This window comes from Anabrus simplex, chromosome 2, assembly GCF_040414725.1.
Source record: "Anabrus simplex isolate iqAnaSimp1 chromosome 2, ASM4041472v1, whole genome shotgun sequence".
Classification (NCBI taxonomy): Eukaryota; Metazoa; Arthropoda; class Insecta; order Orthoptera; family Tettigoniidae; genus Anabrus; species Anabrus simplex.
In genome coordinates, this window is record NC_090266.1 from 143,791,456 (window position 1) to 143,818,215 (window position 26,760).

The 26,760-nt window shown below is 38.6% G+C and overlaps 1 protein-coding gene across 1 annotated transcript in view; it reads left to right on the top strand.

The window, feature by feature from the left end:
* Hmt-1 (ABC transporter ATP-binding protein/permease Hmt-1) overlaps positions 1–26,760 on the top strand; it is a 239,560-nt gene that overhangs the window by 20,057 nt on the left and 192,743 nt on the right. Inside the window, exon 3 of the mRNA XM_067140389.2 lies at positions 12,313–12,512. Coding sequence (XP_066996490.2) covers positions 12,313–12,512 — 200 coding nt within the window. The remainder of the gene's footprint in view (positions 1–12,312; positions 12,513–26,760) is intronic.

Below are 26,760 nucleotides of genomic sequence, written 5' to 3' on the forward strand. Positions count from 1 at the left end.
ATTGAAGAAAAGGATTGTTACAATCCTAAGATGGGGGCCGCAGAGAGTAGAGATGGATGCTCAGTACAGGGTGATACTTCTTTGTTGTTAGTTGAGGAGCGTGCTAATAGGTGTGTTGTTAGGTGGTACCAACTGTTGAAGGAAATGTGTGTTTGTTGTGGGAGGGGGCTGAAAAAAAATCATTGCTGTAACATGTGAGGGATGTTTAGCAGAAACCCTTTCAATGGGCGACATGGTGTTGATTCTTCATGATTCTCTGTTTCGTGTTAGCCATGGGCCCACTTGCTGGCGCCTGCAATGCACTTGATGTTATAACTCACTAGGATCCATTAGGGAGTCAACGTTGGCTTTTATGTCTAATTGCATTGAATTATGCAAGTTTCATAGAATGCATCCAATGGTAGCGAGTGTTCAGTAGAGGATTGTAGCTAATGGAGCAAGAGCCTTCATTGCCATTTTTCTGTCTCATAGTGAACTGTTTTGAGTCTGACTGGTACCTGCTTGGAATAATATCCTTAAGACACAGATCTAGCAAGTATTTCTTCTTCGCTTCACTAATGCACTGAAAATCACCGTAAACTGGAGCCAGCTCTTGTCTAGCGTTAGTTGAACTTCACTGACAAGTTGCGCCTCATGTTGGTAGAACATGAAATTCTGGTTTGTGTAGGTCTGTCAGCTTGCAGAAATACATGCTCACGTCAATATAGCAGTGCATTTGTACATTGATAGGCACCAGTTTTGCATGCTTGTTTTAAACCACACACTGTGTGTAATCATATATGTAACAGCACAGTAACAGTATGAACTATCCTCTTATAATAATCAGTTAGGTACAATAGCTTTTACATCTCTGTGATCCTTAATTTTAATAATGAAATGTAGTTAGGTCTCAATGATCCATAAATTCAATCAGGAAATGTAGATACACTGGCAGCTAATTCATGGAATATGGCAGGTAGATATATGTTTGTATGAGTAGTAACTGTGCACTTCCTGATCAAAACTATGATAGTATCTACAACAAGCTAAAAATGTAGCCACATCTGTCTGATCCTAAGCAGTCGATGTAATCTTCACATGCTGTTGGGTAGACTAATTAGAATTGTCATGTGGTTTGCTTACCTTTGCCTGATATTTGTTATTGGTAGTTTTGCCTCTGTGTTGTAGTGAGTGTGCTGTCTGGTATTAACTGCATAGGAACGTGATGTGTGAAATGCAAGGCAAACACTGTTTGTTTTTATGAGTCACGTTTTGCTTTCTGCCAAGTCTTGAGTACAACTTTCTATGACATACTTTCTTCCAGCTGCACAGTTCCCAATGTTCTTTGCATCTTCAATAACCCTAAGTTTATCCTTAGTCATGAGCGAAAGATTATGACTACCTGTGTTTGTGTGTTCGAGTCATCAGCCTGTGGGCTGATTTGATGCAGCTTCCCATGCCACCCTACCGTGTGCTAACCTTTTCATTTCTACGTAACTACTGCATCCTACATCTGCTCTAATCTGCTTGTCATATTCATACCTTGGTCTACCCCTACTGTTCTTACCACCTACACTTCTTTCAAAAACCAGCTGCACAAGTCCTGGGTGTCTTAAGATGTGTCCTATCATTCTATCTCTTCTTATCACATTTAGCCAAATCGATCTCCTCTGGTCAATTCGATTCAGTATCTCTTCATTCGTGATTCGATCTATCCATCTCACCTTTAGTATTCTTCTGTAACACCACATTTCAAAAGCTTCTATTCTCTTTCTTTCTGAGCTAGTTATCGTCCATGTTTCACTTCCATACAGTGCTACGCTCCACACGAAAGTCTTCAAAAACATCTTTCTTACTCCTGTATCAATGTTTGAAGTGAGCAAATTTATTTTCTTAAGAAAGCTCTTCCTTGCTTGTGCTAGTCTGTATTTTATGTCCTCCTTACTTCTACCATCGTTAGTTATTTTACTACCCAGGTAACAATATTCATCTACTTCCTTTAAGACTTCATTTACTAATTTAATATTCCCTGCATCACCTGCTTTCGTTCGACTGCACTCTGTTACTTTTGATTTGGACTTATTTATTTTCATCTTGTACTCCTTACCCAAGACTTCGTCCATACCATTCAGCAGCTTCTCGAGATTTTCTGCAGTCTCAGATAAAATAACAATATCATCGGCAAATCTCAAGGTTTTGATTTCCTCTCCTTGGACTGTAATTCCCTTTCCAAATTCCTCTTTGATTTCCTTTACTGCCTGTTCTATGTAAACATTGAAAAGGAGGGGTGGGGAAACTGCAACCTTGCCTCACTCCTTTCTGGATTGCTGCTGCTTTTTCCAAGCCCTCGATTCTGATCACTGCAGACTGATTTTTATACAGATTGTAGATAATTCTTCGTTCTCAGTATCTGATCCCAATCACCCTCAGAATCTTAAATAGCTTGGTCTAATCAAGATTATCGAATGCCTTTTCTAGATCTACGAATGCCATGTACGTGGGCTTGTCCTTCTTGATTTGATCCTCTATGATCAGACGTAAAGTCAGGATTGCTTCACGTGTTCCCACATTTCTTCTGAAGCCAAATTGATCTTCTCCCAACGCAGCTTCAACTTATTTTTCCATTCATCTGTAAACAATACATGTTAAAATTTTTGCAGGCATGAGATACTAAACTAATGGTGCGATAGTTTTCACACCTGTCAGCACCGGCTTTCTTGGGAATAGGTATAACAACATTCTACCGAAAATCAGATGGGACTTCTCCTGTCTCATACATCTTACACACTAAATGGAATAACCTTGCCATGCTGGTTTCTCCTAAGGCAATCTGTAAATCATAGGGAATGTCATCATTTCCAGGTGCCTTGTTCCTATTTAAGTTGTTCACAGCTCTGTCAAACTCTGACCTCAAAATTGGGTCGCCCATTTCATCAGCACGACAAATTATCTACATCTTTACCTTGATACAACTGTTGGATATGTTCCTGCCATCTTTCTGCTTTGTCTTCTTTCCCTAGAAATGGCTTTTCATGTGAGCTCATAATATTCATACACCTAGATTTCCTTTCTCCAAAGGTTTCCTTGATTTTCCTATATGCAGCATCTACCTTTCCCAGGACCATACAACCTTTGACATCCTTGCACTTATCCTTCAGCCATTCTTCCTTAGCTACCTTGCACTTTTTATCCACTTGATTCTTTAATCGCCTGTATTCTTTTCTGCCCTCTTCATTTCTAGCGTTCTTGTATTTTCGTCATTCATCAATCAGGTCTAGTATCTCCTGAGTTATCCACTGATTCTTAGTTGATCTTTTCTTCCTTCCTAACATCTCTTCAGCAGCTCTACTGACTTCATTTTTCATGACTATCCACTCTTCCTCTACTGTGTTTCGTTCAGCCTTTTCATTTAGCACTTGTGCCACATGTTCCTTGAAACAATCCCTCACACTCTTTTCTTTCAACTTGTCTAGATCCCATCTTTTTGCATTCTTTCCTTTCTTCAATTTCTTCAACTTCAGATGGCATTTCATGACCAACAAGTTGTGGTCAGAGTCCACGTCTACTCCTGGAAAAGGTTTGCAATCCAACACCTGGTTTCTGAATCTCTGCCTAATCATAATGAAGTCTATTTGATACCTTCCAGTGTCTCCAGGTCTCGTCCACATATATAGCCATCATTTGTGTTGTTTGAACCAAGTATTGGCAAGGATTAAATTATGGTCAGTGCAGAATTCAACCAGCCGAGTTCCTCTTCGTTCCTTTGTCCCAATCCGAATTCTCCTACTGTATTACCTTCTCTTCCTTGGCCATCCAGTCTCCTATCACAATTAGATTCTCGTCACCGTTTACATATTGTATTAAACCTTCCATCTCTTTATATATTCTTTCGATTTCCTCATCATCTGCTGAACTAGTAGGCATATAGACTGCACTATTGTGGTGGGCATTGGTTTGGTGTCTGTCTTGACTACAATAATTCTTTCACTATGCTGGTCGTAGTAGCTTACCCGCTACCCTATTTTCTTATTCATTATTAAACCAACTCCTGCATTTCCGCTGTTTGATTTCGTGTTGATAATTCGGTAGTCGCCTGACCAAAAATCCTCTTCTTCCTGCCAACGTACTTCACCTATACCAACTACATCTAACTTTAGTCTATCCATCTCCCTTTTCAGATTCTGTAACCTACCACAACGATTCAAACTTCTAACATTCCACGCTCCGACTCGCAGAATGTCAGTATCCATCTTCATAATATTCATCAATTCATAAAAATAAAATATAGGCTAGTAATAATTATAAGCATGATTTGATAGAATCTGATTATGATCTTTCTATTTTCATTCTATTTTTAATTAAATGATATTATTTCGGGTATAATTTATTATTAAATGTTTTCTTTTCAGGCTTTTTGTTATGTTATTTGTTTAAAGTCACACTAACACATCAAAGGTTTTTGGCGATGTACTGTTAGGAAAGGCTCGGATTGGGAAGGTAGCAGTCATGGCCTTAATTAAGGTATAGCCCCATCATTTGCCTGATGTGAAAATCGGAAACCACATAAAACCATATTCATTGTTGCCGATCGTGGGAATTGAACTCACCATCTGCTGAATGCAAGCCCACAGCTAATTAATATAAGAAAATATTTCCACCTAATCGATACCTTCTTTTATTTAGCATTTGGCAATTTCTAAAATCATGAAGAATAACAGGACATGTTTCAATCGCTTTGCGATCATCATCAGCTGCATACAGAAAAGCTTAGATAAAACAGCATAAAGCAATCACATAGTTAAATCTTTGTTTACTTAAAAAAAAAAAAATAACTACTAATGTTAGTAAAGGATGTATGGGTTGGAGGCGGGGGAGAGGTAGTGTGCAGGCGGGGGTGGGGGGGGCAGATGTTACTAGGACGTTAAACTTAAAAATGAATTAAAAATACTATCTATGAGCTAAAATGTCTTTGGTATCATTTTAGGTCCCGAAGGCTTAATAAAATCACTTGTTTAAAAAAACTAAAAAAAATTTTGGTGTTGTGATCCTGAAGAAATATTTTTTGTTGAAGAATGCTTCTTCTTTACTTGACTTCTAGTTTTCTTCCTTGTCACTTTGTACTGTACTAAAAAGGCTGATCTTCTTGTTTATCCTTTTCTAAGTGGAAAGGGTGTATTCGTTGTTGATTGAATTAAGAATTGTATTCATAAACATATCAGGTTGGATAGCTTGTTGTACGACCCCTGTCCAATTCACTTCCTTTACTTGCCGTAGAATCAGACCCACACCCATAAGATTTATTGGCACATCAAGTACTGCTGTGGTATAAAATATAGTCACCTCAGTATGTACAAAAACAGCAAAATTACCCTATTTTCATGCATATGCGTTGCATACGTTTTGCTAAATATATCTTTTAAAAAGAACTGTGAAAAATTTAATCTGAAGGGAAAACGTGCACAAAATTCGAGAAACACATATTGTTCAAATAATTAACTACAAAACTATTCATAGGAACCCTAGAACCTATGAATCATATCGAGAGCTCATCAAAAAATTATTTTAGAAAAAGTTTATCAATCTTGGATCACGTTCTTCAGAGGCAGTCATCTTGTCAGTCATAAAAAAGTACAGCCAGGCTGAGTGGCTCAGACGGTTGAGGCGCTGGCCTTCTCACCCCAACTTGGCAGCTTCGATCCTGGCTCAGTCTGGTGGTATTTGAAGGACTCAAATATGTCAGCCTTGTGTCGGTAGATTTACTGGCACATAAAAGAACTCATGCGGGACTAAATTCCAGCACGTCGGTGTCTCAGAATAAGCAAAAATGTTGTTAGTGGGACGTAAAGCCAATAACATTTAAAGAGCGTAAACAAGAGACATACCAAATTGTACGGGCAATTTTTTGTGTCATTGCCTTCAATATTTGAGAATGAGCAGTAGAATATATTGCAGTGGGAACTTATTTTCTCATCTGCGCCTGGGGGATCTTAGTCACACCCTTTCTTCCCACTGCCACTCGAATGCGATGAGTGATGAGATATCACAATATTCGCTGTCATTCTATCGCAGGTGTATCCTCGCTGCCATCTGTAGTGTTGGATTTTCCTTTCTTTTTGAAACTCTTTACCACTGTTTCGAGAGGAGTAAGTTCTTCAACTTCTTATCACCCATTAGCATAAGTTCCAGTGACGGCCATTTCACCTTGGCACCGGGCATCAGTCTGAAAATTCTATTAATCACCCATGTGTTATATAGCTGATGCAGATTGTTTTAAGATATCTCTTTGATACACACGTCCAGAAGCAGCAGAATGGATATCAAATCACCAGGAAAAATAATGTGCTGAGTCTTCTTTTCACAGAGAAGACACTTCACTTCGGAAACTATCCAAGAGAAGCGTAGCTGGATGTTACAACAATGCTGCTGCTCATCTGTACCACACTTACTTCACTCAGTCCATGATCAGGTTCACATCCATCCCTTGGATTGCACACGTACATGTATGCCTCTAGGCAATTTAATGCCCTTCCTTATTTTCTTCACTTTGTCGACAGACTGTCTGACACTCCACACTTGCCTGTTAACATTCTTATTGGTAATTGTGCTGGCGCCACTAATTCAGTCTGATGTCTGTTTTATATATATGTATGAAGCCTTAATTGGACTGACTACTGTTAAAATGCATTTTTTTCTTTCTTTATTTCTTTCTTTCTTTCTTTCTTTCTTTCTTTCTTTCTTTCAAGAAATATGGCACAGTACAATTGACTTGTACTAGCTGCAGCCAAGTTAGAGCTGCAGTTTCACTTCAGTGAGTTCTTCGAACGATCCTTTGTACTTCCTCATGCTACATGTCCTTCACAACGTGTTCCATAGCCTGTTCCCGAACTTCACAGGCTAGGGAGTTGCGGAATCCCTGTTTATACATGGAAGCGTTGCATCTGGCTTGTTGCATTTTATATTAAGGGATTAATTAACATTCAATTCTAGCCAGTTTTCATATTTACACACTTTTAATTCTATGATCAGTAAAAATATGACATTTCCAATTTTACATATTTGAAAAGTAGTCTAAATTTGAAGATGTGTAGAATATGTTTGATTTGCCAGGACTTAGTACATATTTCATATTTTGAACAGTGGTTTATTGTGGATAGTTTAGTACAAAAATATTGAATAAAATAAGTAAATGAGAGTTGAACTATTATAAGAACAAGTAAGTGACTTTTTTCAGCCTCAGAAATCTGGTAGTCAGTGTCTTGATATTGTCTTTTATTCAGCCTATTATGATAAATTTATGTTCATGGGCAAATATGGAAAGAACGACATAGGTCACTCCTTCATCTAGACATTCCCTGTAAACAAGAGCCAAATGCTAAAAGTAGATTTTCCTTCATCGCATACAACTTTCCCTCGTTTATCTGTCCTCTCTGACTGCACAACGAGTTCTGGCCTACCTTGTTGTCTTACTCTGGAAGCTGAATATCCTATTAGAAAGACAATACCAAAAATGGGACACCTTTCTATTTCATCTGTAGGCCTTGCATCTCTTTCATGCCCAAGTCTATGCTGTATCTCTTTGATGCATATATTAATGCAGGTCGTAACAGTTTTCAAAATATTCTCATTTGGAAACAGTTCTAAACATTCCATCTAAGTTTGCACCACCCTGGCTTAGATTTTTAAGCCCTGGAAAGTGAAGAATGAAGTTCTGAGCTCGAGTACGAAGGTTCTGTGGTGCATCATACTCCCTCCACTTAAATTTTTTTCCCATTGTAATATCTACCATCACTATCACCCTGCTGATCCTTTGAGGAAGTCTGATAACCATCGTGATTGACATCATTTACTTCCTCAATGTCAGAATAGTGTACCTCATTCATAACACAATCTTCCTCTCCATCATCGCTGTCACCTTGCACAACACTACAGTATTTGTATCACTGTCTTCATCCAACCACTAGCACCGGCCACCAACATAGTAACATAACTACACACGTGGGCTATAGGTGTAGCCCAATCGACTTCAACACCAAATTACACACATATCTAACTACTTAAAAGTGCAGATGCTCAATAAGTCATCATAAGATTAGCTGAAAGGAAGGTACTATAAAACACGTCCCTCCATCGCTGTTGGCTATGGCGCAGGAAAGAGAAGAAAATAGCTGGGCTACACATGTAGGCTGCATGAGTGCTGTAGGGTATAAGAACAATACTGTAATCATAAAATGTGAATAAGAGGGTCATTTTATAACACAGAAGCATTTTAAATTCTATCGACTATAAAATATTGCTGATTTATGTACTTATTAAAAACTAGCAAGATACCCGTGCTTCGCTATGGTATTATACTGAAATTTGTAATTGAATGCTTATTCTTTTATATATAATCTGCCGAAATTCGCGATCTGACTGTTTTTCTGAGAGAAACCACCAAAATTCGTGATCTGACTCGTTTTCTAGTGGATTACGGCAAGTTTCCTCCCATTTTTCAATCTTTCTTTCCAGCAATCGATTTCGTACTTCCCGGGCTAGGTCCAGGTATTCCACCTGGTCAGTTGGGTCCCCAAATCTTTGCCATATTTTCCTATAAGCATTTTTAATATGGATCAAATCCTTCAGGAGCTCCGGCGTGGTGTCGTCTTGGGTGCCTTGGCGGTACTGAACCCGCGGCTGGACTGCATTTTTAGTCATTACTCCTCCAGGACCCGTTTCCAGTGCGGTCCACACATTTGACGACGGTCCAGAACATTATTATTATTATTATTATTATTATTATTATTATTAGATGTTCTGGACCCCACAGAAAGATGCAAGACCGCGACTTGGCAGTAAATTACATCTGCTGCCATTGTCATTGTTGACAATGTGATCAGCACCATTGTCGTGCGTATGCAAGTGTGCGGGATTTCTGGCAATACGAATGACATACTGTACTTCCGTGCATTATTGACCTTATTATAGAGGTGAACAATTTGATGGTCAATCTCATTCCTATCGTTTATTTCAAATGTGTTTACATTTTTATTTATATGCCAGGAGAATCTACTGTAATCTAAGAACGTTCTCCGAAGGAAAAGATGGCTGTTGAAAACGAACCCAGGAAAGATTAAAAATGATCGGTTTATGATCAGAATAAGTACATCAAAAATCTACAGCCTGTTTCCAGTCATTCGATAGGGTCAGGAATGGAATGAATAAAGCCCCATCTAGCGGTGACAATAGGAATTGTGCCAGCTGCCAAAGCACTCCTCTGGGGCAATGATCAATGAATGACAAATGAAATGAAATTTTGGACAGTGTTGCTGGAATGAATGATGACAGGGAAAACCGGAGCATCCGGAGAAAAACCTGTCCTGCCTCCGTTTTGTCCAGCACGAATGTCACATGGAGTGACTGGGATTTGAACCACGGAACCCAGCTCTGAGAGGCCGGCGCGCTGCCGCCTGAGCAACGGAGGCTCCTCATAAGTACATTATGAACAGTAAAATCAATTGGTCTCACCTCTTTTTACACCCCACCGCCGTTAAGTTTATTTACCCCTCGCCCCCACAAAAAATAATTAAAAGAAGGCGTTTTTCTTTATGTTTGAAGGAGATTCCAAACACCAATGTTCACGTCTAATACCTTTAGTTTTGAGATATAAGTATCCCCATAAAAATAATTCACTTTCTTCACTTCCTTTCACAATCCTACCCCTCCCCCCCTCCCTCAAGTGAATTTTCCAGCAAAATATACTTGTTTCTTTAATAGTAAGGGATCTTCTAAATACCAATTATCAGACTAACTTCTTCAGTTTTTATTTATGTGTCCACATGAAAGGAATTCAACTCCTTTTCACCCCCGCCCCACAAAATGGTTTCCCCCCCCAAAACGCGCTTTTCTTTGCTTTTAAAGGAGATCAAAATACCAATTTTCACGTCTGTAACATCTTCATTTTTGAGATATCAGTAGCCTAACTAAAAGAATTCAACGCCATTTTCAGTCACTTTTACCCCCGCCCTCCACCCAAGTGGTATTTCCGAAAACAAAAAATACAAGTTTCTTTATTTTTAATAGAGATAAAAATACCGTATTTCACTTCTGTAACATGTTCAGTTTTTTTAAATATACTGTAGAAATTCTCATTTTAAAATTTCACCCCTTTTTAGTTCCCCTTAAGTGGAGTTTCCAAAAATAAATCACCTATGTTTCTTTACATTTACAGGAGATTCCAAATACCCACTTTTTATGTCTGTAACATTTTACGTTTCTCAGATATTCTGTAGATATAGTCTTTCAAACAATTCACCCCAATTTGTCACTCCTGTTTAACCCCATTAATTGGATTTTCCAAAAACAAAAAAATACGTGTTTCTTTATTTTTAAAGGAGATCCCATATACAAATTTTCAGTTTCTGAGATATATGTATCCTCATTAAAGGCATTCAACCCATTATTCACCCTTTTACACCCCTCCTATTGGGATTTACAATAAACAAAAAAATACGTGTTCCTTTATTTTTAAGGCAGATTCTAAATACCAATTTTTACATCTGTAAACTTTTAAATTTTTAAGATGTAGACACACTCATTTTAAAAATTCACCCCCCGTTTCACCCCCCATTATTTGGAATTTCCAAAAAAGGAAAAAATACCTGTTTCTTTATTTTTAAAGTAGATCACAAATTACCAATGTTCAGGTCTGTAATATCTTCAGGTTCTGAAATATAAGTAGCCTCATTAAAGGCATTCAACCTATTTTTCACCCTTGTCCACCCTGCATATTGGGATTTTCCGAAAACAAAAGAAAAAATACGTACCGAGCTCGATAGCTGCAGTCGCTTAAGGGCGGCCAGTATCCAGTATTCGGGAGATAGCAGGTTCGAACCCCACTGTCGGCAGCCCTGAAAATGGTTTTCCGTGGTTTCCCATTTTCACACCAGGCAAATGCTGGGGCTGTACCTTAATTAAGGCCACGGCCGCTTCCTTCCCACTCCCAGCCCTTCCCTGTCCCATTGTTGCCATAAGACCTATCTGTGTCGGCGCGACGTGAAGCAACTAGCAAAAAAAAAATAATACGTGTTTCTTTATTTTTAAAGGAGATGCTAAATACCAACTTTACATCTATAAACTTTAAAAGTTTTGAGATATAGATACACTCATTTTAAAAATTCACCCCGTTTTCTCTCCCTCTCATTAATTGGATTTTCCAAAAAAAAGAATACATGTTTCTTTATTTTTAAAAGCAATCAAAAGTACCAATTTTCAGGTCTGTAATATCTTCAGTTTCTGAGATATAAGTACCGGTATCCTGATTAAAGGCATTCAACCCCTTTTTCACCCCTCCTATTGGGATTTTCTAAAAACAAAAAAAAAAGTTTTTCCTTATTTTTAAAGAAGATTCTAAATACCAATTTTCACATTTGTAAACTTTTAAAGTTTTGAGATATAGATACACTCATTTTAAAATTTCACCCCCCCCCCCCCCCCCCTTTTCACCCCCTTAGCGGCGGAATATCCAAAAATCCTCTCTTAGCGAGCACCTACATCTTAGTATGAAATATCCCCAAAATTTCATTTCTTTATGTCCAGTAGTTTTGGCTCGGCGATGATGAATCAGTCAGTCAGGACAAGTTATTTTATGTATATAGATTTTCTTATAATGTGTATTTATATTTCAAAATTGTGAAAATTGTTTTTATGTGAATTAAGATTAGGGATGAACAGTAGGGATAATAAACTTTGTAAATTGTGTTAAAGCGGGCGAGTTGGCTATGCGGTTAGGGGCGCGCAGCTGTGAGCTTGCATCCAGGAGACAGTGGGTTCGAATCCCACTGTCGGCAGCCCTGAAGATGGTTTTCTGTGGTTTCCCATTTTCACACCAGGCAAATGCTGGGGCTGAACTTCAATTAAGGCCACGGACGCTTCTTTCCAACTCCTAGACCTTTCCTATCCCATTGTCGCCATAAGACCTATGGGTGTCGGTGCGATGTAACGCTAGCAAATAAAGAAAAAATGTGTTAAAACATACACAAAAAAATAATGACATAAAAAATCTGCCTATTGATCACATTCGTATTTTTATGTACCATGTTTCTAACAGAAATAATTTCAAGAAAAACTGCATTAAGCCTTGGCAGATTCATTTTATGGAACCTGCAATTATAAAAGTTTCTCAGTAATCTTGAATTCTAAGGAGGATAGGTCATGGATTTCAACTTCATCTTTAGATGCAACATTTGATTTGTCCTGGGTTATTGCTATAGAAGCCATTCTTAAATTCTTAGACTACTAAGCATTATCTTACGTTAATGACATTCTAGTTTATGATTTTATTTTATTTTATTTTAGATTTTGTCACTTATCCTGACAGTTGCAGTATATCCGTTCTCCATTTTCCTGATTATCTTAGAACGGAATTATTTACTACCTTCTGTGCCTCCACAAGGACATGGAATAATTTTACTATTGTTCTGGACTTTGAATTTAATAGTGCAAAACCTGTCATTCCTAAATCTTCGACAGGAAAGATGGTGGTTCAATCTTACAACGTGAGTATTATTCAGTTACATATTTTGATATACCCTGAATATATATTTGCTGTGTGATTTGAGTTGCAATATTCATTCATTCTTTCTTGTGTGGAGAGATCTGAACAATAATTATACATGTAACATGCAATATGTTTCTTTATGTAAATTTAATTTTTGTAAATCTCTCTGCATGTGTATATTTTATAGCTCCTGATCTTCAATTTATGTGATTGAAAATATACACTATCTGATCACAAGTATCTGGACACCCCTCTGTACACATAAATTAGTCTAGATGTCAGTATGATTGCCACTGCTGCTTTCAAATGCTGCTGAGTGCTCAGTGATTTTTTGGATTGCGAACGTAATTCGTTCTGGCAACATGCTTGTAATCCAAAGTGCTCGTATATCAAAGCAAGTTTTCCCATAAGAAACAATTGAAACACGGATGATTCGTCCACAACACAAAAATATTTATTTATTTATATTTCTGGAACAAAATATAACTTAAAACAAATTAAAATGCATTTTACCTTACAATGGAATCATTGTTGGTGTGAGGGAGACTGTTACTGTGTAGCACGAATTTCACTAACGGAATCACTGCTATCTGTAGGCTCACTGGAATTGTTTCCTTTTCGTGCAACTTTAAAGAGGAACCTGTCCAATGACTGTTGCTTTTGCCTCTGTTTGAGGATTTCAGGAAAATGTGACATTGCATTGTCATTGAACTGATTCATCGCTCGTACTACTACAGCCTTATTCAGGTGGTGTTTTTCTACAAAATTTTGCGTTGTTTCCCACGTTTTGCACTTCTCCCTAACCTCAGTTGAAGTGAGAGATTCCATTGACTTTTCCTCCTTTTCCCCGCGCGAGATCTCCTCCATAACCTCCTCCTGTTGTTTGCGATGCAGGTCTATCAGTTCGTTGGTGGACAGTTCCTGGCTGTCCTTCCACCAGCTCTCGAATGTCCACGTCATTCAGCTCCAATCCCATAGTCTTCCCTAAGGACACAATTTCATCGACAATCGGCGCTCATTTTCACTAACTATCCCCTCAAAGTCACCTCGAAGAACACAGTCAGGCCACAGCTTTCCCCAAGCGGAAGTGAGAGTTCTCTTGGTGACTCCATCCCACGCTTTATCGATGATATTCAGGCAGTTCACGATGGGGAAATGATTTCTCCCAAACTCTCGGAGGGTAAGGTTTGTTCCTTCGGTCATTTCGAAGCATCACTGAAGTAGTACTTTGGTGCATAGCTTCTTGAAGTTCAAAATGACTTGCTGATCCATAGGCTGGAGTAGTGTTGGGAGGAAGGAACTTACCTTAACGAACTTGAATTCTTCCAGTAAGTCGTCCTCAAGGCCTGGAGGATGAGCAGGAGCATTGTCCATAACCAGCAAGACTTTGAGCGGCAGATTATTTTCTGAAAGGTATTTCTTCACTACAGGACCAAAGACCTCGTTCATCCATTCAACAAAGGCACAGGGGAGGGGAAAACGTAGGCACACGTGACGCTCGTATTGCGGAACCTCACTCGTTTATCAAGTTACAATTTATTTAAAATGTTTACTTGTCTTGCAAAACTCTCATAGACCAAGTTACTCGCATTCCAAGGTTTCACTGTACCTGCAGAATGGGTGGAGCAAGGTAGATTAATGACTTCGAAAATTGGAATGGTTACTGGTTGCCACATCAGTAAGCAATCAGTCAAGGCTGTTTCCGCTCTTCTGACTTTGGCCAAGTCGACTGTCAGGTGTGTGATTTTGAAGTGGAAATGAAAACAAAAGCACAGCAGGGTACAAGTGACAGGGACCATTAACATCAAGTAGGTGGTACAGAAAAGTCTTGTCATCATGTGATAACATCAGCCGTTTAATTCCTCAATGCCACTAACTGTGCAGCTAGCACCATGACTGTGTACCGGGAGAAGCAAGGACTGGGATTAAAAATTAAGGCACCGGGCGAGTTGGCTGTTCAGTTAGAGGCGCGCGGCTGTGAGCTTGCATCCGGGAGATAGTGGGTTCGAATCCCACTGTCGGCAGCTCTGAAGATGGTTTTCCGTGGTTTCCCATTTTCACACCAGGCAAATGCTGGGGCTGTACCTTAGTTAAGGCCACGGCTGCTTCCTTCCAACTCCTAGGCCTTTCCTATCCCATCGTTGCCATAAGACCTACCTGTGTCGGTGCGACGTAAAGCCACTAGCAAAAAAATAAAATTAAGGCAGGTGCCCAGAAATCACACATTTTTGTGGTGAACGTTAAGTGCCACATTTGGTGGTATAAGGAGCACTGCCACTGGTCCACGGACAACTGGTAATGTATGATTTAGGATGATAAATCACTGTTTATTATGCATTTGTTAGATGGAGGGTTTTGGGTGTGTTGAATCCCAGATGAATGATACATGGTACATGCCAGCCTATACAGTTCCCGTGGTGAAATTTGGTGGAGTTGGGATGACAATGTGAGGGTGTTTTTCATAGAAGGGTCTCGGTCCTCTTCTAATATTAACCTGGATACGCCAAAGATTTTAACTTTTGAGAATCAACTTGTAACTTTCAGCGTTGGATAATGTGCATATGAAGATCCTGGAAGAGCTTTAATTTAATTTATTTGACATGTAACTTCCAAGAAAAGGCCCGTGCCGTACATGGCACGCTGGGCGGTTGTGTTGTCTTTTGTTTCATATAAGAATTTGGCTTATTGATATGCTTTCATCCAATACTTTCTTTTGTAAATCATCAGTATACAAGTTTTTCTGCAATATTTGCATATATTACAAAAATAATGTTGTTCCAGAACTATTAAAAATACCTAGATGTTGGATTTTTGGTGCTGGGGATGATTTTATAGGGGTTGTAAATGACCTGAGTTGTTAATTGTATGAGGAAATGAATTTATATTTTAAATAATAATGCTAAAATCTCACAAGCTACCCAAATCACTATTACTATATCGTAAGGCGATCAGACAGTCTGTATGAGGAATTATAGCAGTGGTATTTACAGAGGTAAGTCACCTGTTCATATGAGTACTGTACTAACGGTGATATTCTGAAAGGCAAGTACACACTACTTATTACTTTTGCGCATATGATAATCAGTAAAACTGTCTACCTTCAAATTTAAAGACATAAGCTGCAACCTTGACCACCTCTTTTGGCAGACATATTTGTCTGTGTTTGTGATATCGCTTGTTTATAATGTATATACATACTACTGCCTTGGATAAATAGTACACCATTTAATGAATCATTTTATTAGAACTTTAAATTTTATCCAAGAAGATGATCTAGTTTTAATCTCAGACTACATTATTTTAGAATGACCATAGATAGTACTCCATTGACATTTTATCATGAGTTTATCACATGTAATCCATTTCACAATATATGTACCAATGTTTTAGATAATAAGATTACAACGCTATTTTTTTTGCTTCTCTTTTAGTATTTAACTGCAATATTTTAAGATTGTATTCAAGGCTGAAGATGCCCTTAAATAGGGCAAAACATGCCCCAAAAGTAATAAATGATTATATGTATTTGTAACCACCAATAAGTGGACGAAAAGTATTGAATATGTGGATTATAAATACTTTCATTGGATTTTAAGTTATAACAACTTTCAACACGGATAAAACATGAGGATTATGACATGTAAAGTAAATGATGAATGCGGGTGACATAAAAAATAGGGGGAAATCAAAATAATAAAATAACGGTTATTGTATTTGGGCATTTTTTTGTTATGTAACATAACAACAACAACAACAACAACGAGTAGTGGCCTCCGAAGTTGGGTGCAGGTCTTTCAAGTTGTTGTGCGATAGGCTATCTACGCGGTTATGAAAATGTGGCCCTACCTAAGAGGAATCCTAATGCGTAAGTCGATGCACACACACAGTCCCCAAACCGTCGGAATTGACCACGGAAAGTTAAAATCCCCTACCCGATCGGGACCCCTTGAACCGAAGGCCAACAGACGCTAACCATTTAGCCATGAAGTCGAACATGCTCATACTATATATACATAACAGTATAAAAATATTGCAACCATGACCTTCTTCTTCTTCTTCTTTTCTTAACGGGGCCTCTAAATATTAGTTCCTAATTGGCATCGACCTCTAAGATCTTTTGCTACCATGTATTGCCTTCATTCCCACCTAGATATACCTGCTTCCTTCACAAAGCTGCAGATTGTTCTTATTGGGTCGTCTTGAATTTTTTCTCTCTCTTCACCTGGTAGTCCTAGAGTGGAGAGTCTGATTCTACCCAGCACCTCACATTCGAAAAGTATGTGTTCAGCTGATTCCTCTGCTTCATTGCATTTCCTTCATATGTTGTCTCTTATTACTCCAATCCTGTGTAGGTGTTTTTTTTTTCAGATTGTAGTATCCTGTCAACAGTCCTACTGCCCATCTTATATTTTCTCTGCTGAATTTCATTAGTTCTTTAGTATGCTTCTTGTTTGGTCCTTTTATCAGTTCCTTTGCAAGCCTGCATCCTGGAGTATTTTTTCAGTTTTCCATTTGTTTCTTTTGTACCCATTTTCCTATGTAGTGTCGGGGTTGTCCATAGGAAATCCCGCACACAGGTTCTGGGCCTACAAAGTGTGTTTCTGCCCCTTTCCTGGCCAGTTTATCTGCATTTTAATTTCCTTCTGTACCTGCATGCCCTGGTACCCATATTATTTTGACAATGTTATACTTTGACAGCTTCAAGAGAAGTGAGTGGCAATACCAGGCAATTCTGGATATTATCTGGACTACCTCTAGTGCTTTAATGGCCGCTTGGCTGTCCGTAAAAATGAAAATGTTCTTATTCCTATAGTTCATTTTCAGATTGTCTTCAAGACATGTTGTGATAGCTATCATTTCAGCTTGAAAGACTGTAGTGTGTCTGCCCAGGCTCATCTGGATTGATCTCTCAGGTCTTCCCCATTGATCCCGCCTCCTGTGCCAGGTTTAGGTATGAATACTTCTTTAGCTTCAGACCATAATTTCGGCACGTACCCTAAAGCTAGACTAGCTCTGAAGGGGTCCGTCAGGGCATTGATGAGTATCTCCCATCCTCCCTGTAGGAGTATTGGAAGTACAGTATCTCATCTGGCCCTGGAGCCTTTATAAGGTGAAACGTGTCGATTGCCCATTTTACATGGTTATGTTTTATTATTCTGTTGGCACAGTTCCAGTCTGCTCTTCGAGCTCCGGTCTCTGTTCCAACCATTTCTTCTTCTGTCATTTCCTCAGCCTCGGGAAAGTGACACACCATTAGCATCTCCAGCATGTCCTTCCCTGCCTGAGTAAATGACCCATCTGGTTTCTCCAGCTTGTTTAATTGCATTTTGAAATTTATATATCTAGGGTGGCGTTGTAGTACCTCAATCCCTTTGTTGTTGATGAAGTCAATTGTTTTTTCTGTGTACTCGTCTTTCTTCATTACTACAGTCATGTTCCCTTTATCCGCTTTTGTGACGATTAGGATGTCGTTCTTTATTTTGTTCTTAATTGATATTAATGCCGAGTATTGAGTTGCGCAATTTGATTGTTTGGTGGAGTTTTGTAATCTGATTATCTTTAGGGCTTCGTTGGTGGCTACGTTCTTAGTTATTTCTCTTTGTTGAGTGGGGAATTTTTTGCAAGTAATTTCAACATCAGTGATTAGCTGTTTTTTGTTTTTATTATGGTATTCCTAACAATTGAATTTGAGTCCCTTCTCTAGCAGGTTTATTTCATTCTTTGGAAATGTAGTGTCAGATCTGTTAACTAATCTAGGGTGAAAATTAGTATGTATGTTGTGGTTGGTGTTTTCAGTTTTTTTCTGTTTATTGATTAGGTTACGTATTTTATTTCCGATGGCATTCTGTTTCCTGATTGCTTCTTTTTTAATGTTTCGTGTAAAGTAGTTGAGTATGATATCCATTAAGTATGGTGCAAGAAGTTGCTAAGGTTCAGATGGATGTTTAGAATTTGTTTATTGATTGCTTGTTTCTTTATGTACGCAAATTTAATTTAGTTTCTGATCCATAATAACTGTGTCTGGGATGTTGATATTTTAGCTGAAGTTGTTGTGGGATTATCTTTTATGGGTATGTACTTAGGAACGAGATTCAATTTTCAACATTTCCTATTGAATATGACTGATTTGTCAATGTTCATGATTTTTATTTTAAGTGATTTGAGATTTTTGGCTTTGTAATTTGCCTGGCGGACAGAATAATTTGTTAAGAAAGACCCAGTGTTGACTTATTTAATGTAATAAAAACTTTCCAGTCTGTTAGACACACAACAATTTCAAATGCAAATTAAAACACTATAAGCATAAATGTAAAAATCGCATTTTATATACAAAGAATGCCATTTTTGTTTTTATTACATTTAATAAGTCTACACTGGAAAATATGGTTTCTTTCTTAACAAACCTATAAATTCTTTCATTTAGGTTTTCCATTTTGACCTCCTTACTCATACCTTTGTTTCTCAATCTATCTTTCTTTGTCTTTCCTATCATACTTGAATTCTACTCTCGTCCCCACTTGTCATTGTCCAGGTCTCAGCCACATAAGTCAATATGGGTGCATAATACATTTTGTACACTTTGTTTTACTTCCTTATTCCAGACCAAGTTTCTTACGCTCTGGTAGAATGCATTGCCCTGTTGCAACCTCTGGCTAATCTCCACGTTCAGCCTTGTATTCTGCATTCATTCTCTCCCTAGGTATTTAAAACTGTCAATAATTTCATGGCATTGACCACCAAATTTGACAATTCTTTTGCCTTGTCTTTCTCCTCTTGATATCACCATTGTCTTGCTTTTCTCTGCACTGATTTTCATATCATACCATAAAACAGGGTAACTTCGGCCATCGAGGGTAAATTCGGCCACTGACGCATGGCAACACTGATTTTCTCCTGCTCCCTATACTATAAAAGATTAATCACTTGCAACAACTAAAATAAGTGTGCAATAGAATGCTCTATCAACACTCGCTAGTTCAGAGAATATAGGCAGGCTCATTGTCAAGTAAAGCGATTTGTTTCGCAGCACCGATTACACTGACCTGCAAATTCAAACTTTCCAATCATTGCATGAAGTTTACATAGTGATCTTTTTTATTTCGGGCATGCTGATTCCGGAATGAAGTCAGTCTTCCCCTATCACATCAGGTTTTTGTGCAAATTCAAAATGAAAATTTTATAAATAGGCAGACCATGCACATGCAAGATTACTGTTATCACATGTAAACAACGCTTCTTTCGTATTATTTTCACCCATCTGAACACTCCTATCTTACACTGGTTTACTTATGAACATAATATAAAGATATGTAGTGTATTGTGTCACCAGACCTGTAGAAAAACACAGCCAAATGGACCGAAATTTGCCACGCATGAAGCCTCATAACGTACTGAGAATGGTAAGTCTACGGTTTCAATTTTATAATGTCCTACCTTAGTATAAGAAACGTCTTCGCCTTGCTTTTCGTGTGTGAGGAGTAGTTGGACCTTCTCTCTTTAGTAACCAGCAGTAATCTCCCAGCATGTTTTTGTTCCATTTCCCTTGATATCTGCATTCCATTTGCTGTAGATCCTGATGGAATCTCTCTCCTTGCTCTTCGCTCAGCATTCCTGGGTTCTCAGGGAAGTAGTCCAAATGTGAATGTAACACGTGCACTTTCAAGCTCATTTTGCAGCCTAAATCTTGGAAAGAAACAAGCAGTCTATCCAACATTTCTTTGTAGTCTGAATCCTTTGTGTTTCCCAGAAAGTTTTTGACCACATTCTGGAATGCTGTCCATGCCAATCGCTCTGCAGCGCACATATCGTCTTCAAAATTAGCATCAGAAAGAATTTTTCTGATATCTGGACCTGTGAAAATATCCTCCTTGATTTTGGAATTACTGATGCCTAGGAATCGATTACACAGGTACTGAAAGAATTCACCTTCATTGTTTAGGGCTTTAAGGAATTGCTTCATAAGCCCTAGTTTGATATGAAGCGGAGGTAACAGTATTTTGCTCTTGTGAACAAGAGGTTCTTGTTTTATGTTTTTCGACCCTACAATCCATTGCCTACATGGCTATTCTTTTTGAGTCCAGTGATTTAACCTTGCTAGACTGTCCCACTCACACAGAAAGCAGGGGTGCTTTGTGGAACCTCCTTGTAAACCTAACAGAATACCTATCGCTTTGAAATCACCACACACTTGCCAGTTGTGTTCCTGGTACTTCAGTTTACACAACAGCATTTCGAGATTTCCATATGTTTCTCGCATAATAACTGAATGAGCAACGGGAATGTATGCAAGTTTGTTTTTATTGTGAAGAAGGATGCACTTCAAACTACACTTGGAGGCGTCGTTGAAAAGTCTGCAATCAATAGGGTCATACTGTGGTGCTCCTAGTTTTAAGATAACCTCCGGAATTTTGTTGCAGTAAACCAAGGCTCCCTCTTCAGAAAAGAAGGGTGTAAATTCTTGTTCGCGATGTCTGTACAATAGTACGTCATTCTTGGTGCCAGCATGTTCCTTTCATGAACTCTAGACCCGAGTAACTCGGCAGATTCCTATGTAAGGCCAAGATCTCGAACGAAGTCATTTAATGCACTTTGCTCGAACAGTCTTGGTTCTTTTTCAGCACATTCAGGGGAGAAATCACAGTCGGAGTTAGTGCCCGCCATTTCTGCGTCAGATTCAGAAGTGGGACAATCCTGTAAATGTTCTGGACGCTGTGGTACTGGTGTATCAGGGCCATGAGGAAGGGTAAAATTGCAGCTTGAATATTGCTTGGATACAAAATGCTGCTATTAAATCCCTTCACATTCACAGAACAGAAGTAACAGTGAGTACTGTGGTCTGGGGGTTCTCGTCATACCATTGGAATACCGAATGGCAACGCAGTTTGCTTGCCATTCACAGATTGCCGTAACTGCTTTACACAGGTTCTACAAGCCTTATGTGGCGCCCATGGCTTGTCTTTGTCTCCAAGTTTCAAGCCAAAATAGGCAAAGTAGGCCCTTCTCACAAACTTGTTGGATTGCGCCGCTGTCTCATCGGCACAAAACTTCCTCATACATAGCAGAATGTATCTGGATTGTTGTTGCAGCCACGTCGTGGCATGTTGATAGATGTAAGTTCAGTAAAAATATTAACACAGTATGTTATTCACATATAGAACGCTTCTGAAGACAAAAGTCTCTTTTCACTAGCAAGCGAAACACAACTCAGACTGTCGGGGACGAAGCATAAAGAGAAAATGACGCCACTCAGCCAAAACCACGCGTTGCCGCTATGTTGAACATAGTTGCCGGCTCTACACTCTGAGCGAGATAATACAGGACTACGAGATGGCTGGAGGATGTCGAATTAATAAAATAAAAAAATAAATTAATAAACGAATATGGAAATCTAAATTAAAGCAACACTCTTCCTAACAATGTAAGAAGTGCATTAGTGCATGTGATGAAGTAAACATAATATAGGATTTTTGAGAAAATGTGATGTGATAGGGAAGAATTAACATCAGATCCTGATTCAGGATGCAGAAGTCATCCTAGAAAGCAATACAGGATGGCGGCAATGAAACCATCGCAGGACAGTGTTATTGTCTTGTTGGGTAACATTGGAAAACAAACTGTTCTCCAGCCCCAGCATCTGATTCTCTACTCCATCAGTTTATGGTGTTAAAAAGTATGTATGTCTGGTAACTGATAACTGAATTTGTTGCATTTTTTTCAAATAGGTTTTTCATGGAATAATTTTGTGATAAAAGTAACTTAGTCCTCTTCCAGGATAACTTTGGCCATGCCAAGAAGGTACAAGAAAGTTTTAGGCGGCCACAAGTATTGTAATTACAGTCCTGTTTACCTAAATAAAATGCATTAGAAGAGACAAGGAAAGGCACAGTAATGATTCATCAAGCCTTGGAAAAAATGCTGTTCCGCGATCGACCTTGCAAGTCAAGCTGAACAAGAAGCACGCGGGAAAAATAGGACGTCCATGCATTCTTTCAACTGAGGTTTGCTTTGACGCTTATATGTATCTGCTTTCTTTATGCCCCCGAGGTATTGCTAACCGAGATTTTTATTTACCTATCATCTCTGGTGTTTGTTTTCAGGAAGAAGCCAACGTCATTCATGGACTTAGAACATGTGCTGTATGGGGATATCCGTTAACACCTGGAGACATCTGAATTGTGGTGAAGAATTATCTAGACAGAGAGGGAAAACAATTTCCATCTTCAAAGATAATGCCTGGTGCAGACTGGCTAAAAAGTTTTCTAGAAAGACATTGAGATTTATCGTTTTGCTTTGCGGAAAATATCAAACGTGCTAGAGCCTCCGTAGGATCAGTAGAAATTGATGAATACTTCGACAACTTAGAAACATCACTGGATGGAATTTCTCCAGAAAACATTGTAAACTACGATGAAACTAATTTTGTAGATGATCCGGGTAAAGTTAAAGTGATTGTAAAAAGAGGAATTAAATACCCTGAGAGCAGTGGTGTATCCTGGAATCTCCAACGAGGCATGCAACTAATACCCTTGCAGTAACACAATGTATTAAGTAAATTTCATTTCTACTCACCCTAATTACATGTAGGTGAAATCGACCCTGCAATTCTTTTTGCAGAATTCCTTGGTGACGTCACTTTAGAAGTCCTCACGTGTTTTCATCTCAACAAGAAGAACCTTTTCTATACATATCATTCCTAATGCAGAGAGACGACTTTGAGAATTGCGGACGAAAGATTTTATTCGCTTTAGGGCAGAGAAAGAGCGTTCTGCAGATGATGATGTAGCGGGAATAGTTGTAATCAATGTGCACAACTTATAAAGCTCAGGAAATCTGCTGTGGACATCACTGATCAATAGGAATTTCTGGATTTGAGCCACAGTCTTATCTTAGACGTGTTCAGAAGTGAACACTGCCCTCAATTCGGATTTAAGTCGTACTATATCAAAATATTTTCCATAAAGTTTACTTCTAAGAAGGCCTGGGAGTGGGACGGAATTGGCCGTGGCCTTAATTAAGATACAGCCCCAGCATTTGCCTAGTGTGTAAATGTGAAAATACGGAAAACGATCTTCAGGGCTGCCGACAGTGGGGTTCGAACCCACTATCTCCCGGATGCAAGCTCACAGCTGCGCGCCCCTAACCGCACGACCAACTCGCCCAGTACATTATATTATTCTAGCACAGTTAAAATATCGCTTCTGTGCATTAGATCTACCCTTCATTGAAATGCTTGATTGTAAGAAATTTTCATTTTTTCTGGCGATTTTCCTGAAGAGCAATTCAGTAAATTGGTATTATTATAGATTCCTTCCGTTCCTTTGGTATTACACTATTATTTATGACATAGTCGAAGAGAAATTTTAAAGAAGGCACTATGTACCACCCCATTGTCTTTAATACCTCCCCAGTAATTTGATCATTTCCTGCTGCTTTTCCTTGCTGAAGCAGCGGGATTTCTCTGAAAATATCTTCATTTGTGAATGAGAAGCTTCTTGTTTCCCTATGTGCCTCTCCCTCTCTGTCTTCTGTTTTGGTTTCCAACTCCTGACAATCTTCTACTGAAACTCTGAATTCCATACTGAATAGGTTTGCTTTCTCAGTATTTGTTAAGTAGTGTTCACCCCCTTCTCCCACCATTGTAGGAATTTGGATTCCTTTTCCTTTTTGATTCCTGATATATGAATACAGCTTTTTCCATTTCCATTTGTGGTCATTACCCTCTTGAAGTATGCCATTCATATAAGTCTCTTTTGCTTCCTTTTTCACTCTATTCAGTTCCCTCATTAGCTGTTTTCTAGTTTCTCTACTCTCCCTACCCTCTTTGATTTTCCTGTTTACTATTCTACATTTTCTTTTTAATTTTCTTATTTCTTTTGTATAATAAACAGGGTCTGAGGTCATTTTAGCCTTCTTAACAGGTACAAATCTCTCCTCTCCTTCCCAAATGATTCCTTTAAGTGTATCCACATTACTCCCTTCACGTATCCAACAACTGAATTGTGATTTAAGGTAAGTCCCAAAATCATCAACTTTAGTTTTTCTGTATAATTTCTTGTCTTGTGTGACCCTCTTATTAAGCCTTTTTGGTACCAGTCCTACATCCATTATTACAGCCTTAATGTCACCTATTCCTTCAATTCCCTCAGTTTTATCAACAATTTCCCATGGTTTAACCAAAAATACATCTAGCAAGTTATTGAGACGAGTCAGTTCTTGTACTACTTGTGTAAATCCTCCCTCCCAGATTAACTTATTTGCCAGTTTCTGTTCATGGGCTTCACTTGCAGCTTCATTCCATTCAACTTCAGGCAAGTTTAGATCTCCCCCGATTATTACCATATCATTATTATTGTTTTTATGAGTATAATCTATTATTTTCTCAAATATTTCCATGTCTCTTTCCTCTCTTCCAGGCCTATATGTTCCTATAATTCCCACCTTCTTCATATTATCACAAACTAATTTTACCCTCTAATATTTCATCCCTTTCATCGGTAAACCGTTCATGTGAACAACAAATTTCCTTTACGAGAATAAACACACACACCCCCCCCTCCCATTTTATCTCCTCGGTCTCTGTATTCCCTTCTGGAAATACTTCTCTATTACCCACCCCTTCTCTCAACCACGATTCCATTCCTATCACCACATCAGTCTCATAAGATTCCATCAATGTACTGAATTTTAATTGTTTATTTACTACACTTTGACAGTTTACCAAGAGCAATCTCAGACCCCATTCCTCCCTAAAACTTGACTGTTGCACTTGGGTAACTTGAAATTCCTTACATTCCTGAGTTTCATAGTTTCATTTTCTAGTTGACTGAGCCAGCTTGAGGTACAGCTGGCTCTTTGTACTAGTTTTCCTGGTCAGTATTATAACTCAAGGGAGTTGCCTTTTTTACAGTACATATCTTAAGATTAATAAAATCTAGAACAATGTTTGATATCTTTTGTTTACCTAAATTGTTTAGATGAAAGCCATGCTTTGTGTAACAGTGTCTCGCGAAACTGCTGCATTCAATTACCTGGGTATTATGGAAATGTTCACAAATTCTAACCATATCTGTATTAACTTGGTCCACTTCAATGTTCACACACAAGTCTCTAATCAAATCATGCCTGTGGGGCACGTTCACTACAAAGATGTTAGTGTGAGTCAGCTTACCTAGTGTACATTTAAGATCAGAAATGACATTCTTAGCGTCGTTGTGAGCTACGTCATTCGTCCCACCGATCACTACTGCATCACGACTTCCGAGATTTCTTGCTGCCTGCTTCGTGTTTTCCAATACCTTCTTGATTGGAGCCCTAGGATAGATGACGGCCAATGCTGCAATATCTTCATTGTTCATTTTCTTCGCAATTCCCCTCGCCTGGCCATCACCAAATATAAGAATGTTTGACACTTTCGCCGGTGTACTGTGTGGGATTTTAGGTCTAACTTTGCCACTTCTCGTAACGGAGTTTGCACTATACGTCTGACTGCTTCCCATACGGATAAGTCCTTGTGTATCTCTTCCTTCCCTCAGGGATGAAAATCTATTTTTGGTATCACTTACAAAATTGTCGTTATTTACCTGTACACTTTTCCTCCTAGAATCTGAAGCAACTTAACACCACGCGCTAGAATTCACGGAGCCACCTGTGTTCTGAGTGTTTACTGGTACTGGTACTTTTGATTCCAGTAAACGTACCTTCTCCTTTCAAATCTCATTCTCCGCTTTTAATGCTTGTAAATCCTGTTGCAGTAAAGCGAGAATTACATGTACATTATCATTACCTTCATCCTCCAAGGAATGAGACGCTAGCGATTCGTTGACTGTTGTAGTCCTAGATTTGTTACCGCTATTCAAATTGCACTCGCTACAGCTCACACAGGTCCAAGTATCTTCATTTTTAGCAAAACCAGCACTACATATTCACTCAAAATGATACCAAATTAAACACTTTTCACACTGGATACCATTCTTCGCTCGCTTCTTGTTTACACCACACTTATTCCTGATTATTTCGCAAGAGAACTGGGAGCTATCTTCACTTACACCCTTCGCTGACGCCATCTTAACTTCTATATAATCTAGGCTATAAATAATTTGATTCACACTGAGTGAAATGGTAGTTTAAGGGAAGGCCTAAAATTTAATTCTCAAATATTTATGTTATTAATGGTTGTATCTTAACGAAAATCGGTAGGTGAAGTTGGAAAATAAGTCGCTACAATCTAGGCTATAAATAATTGTATT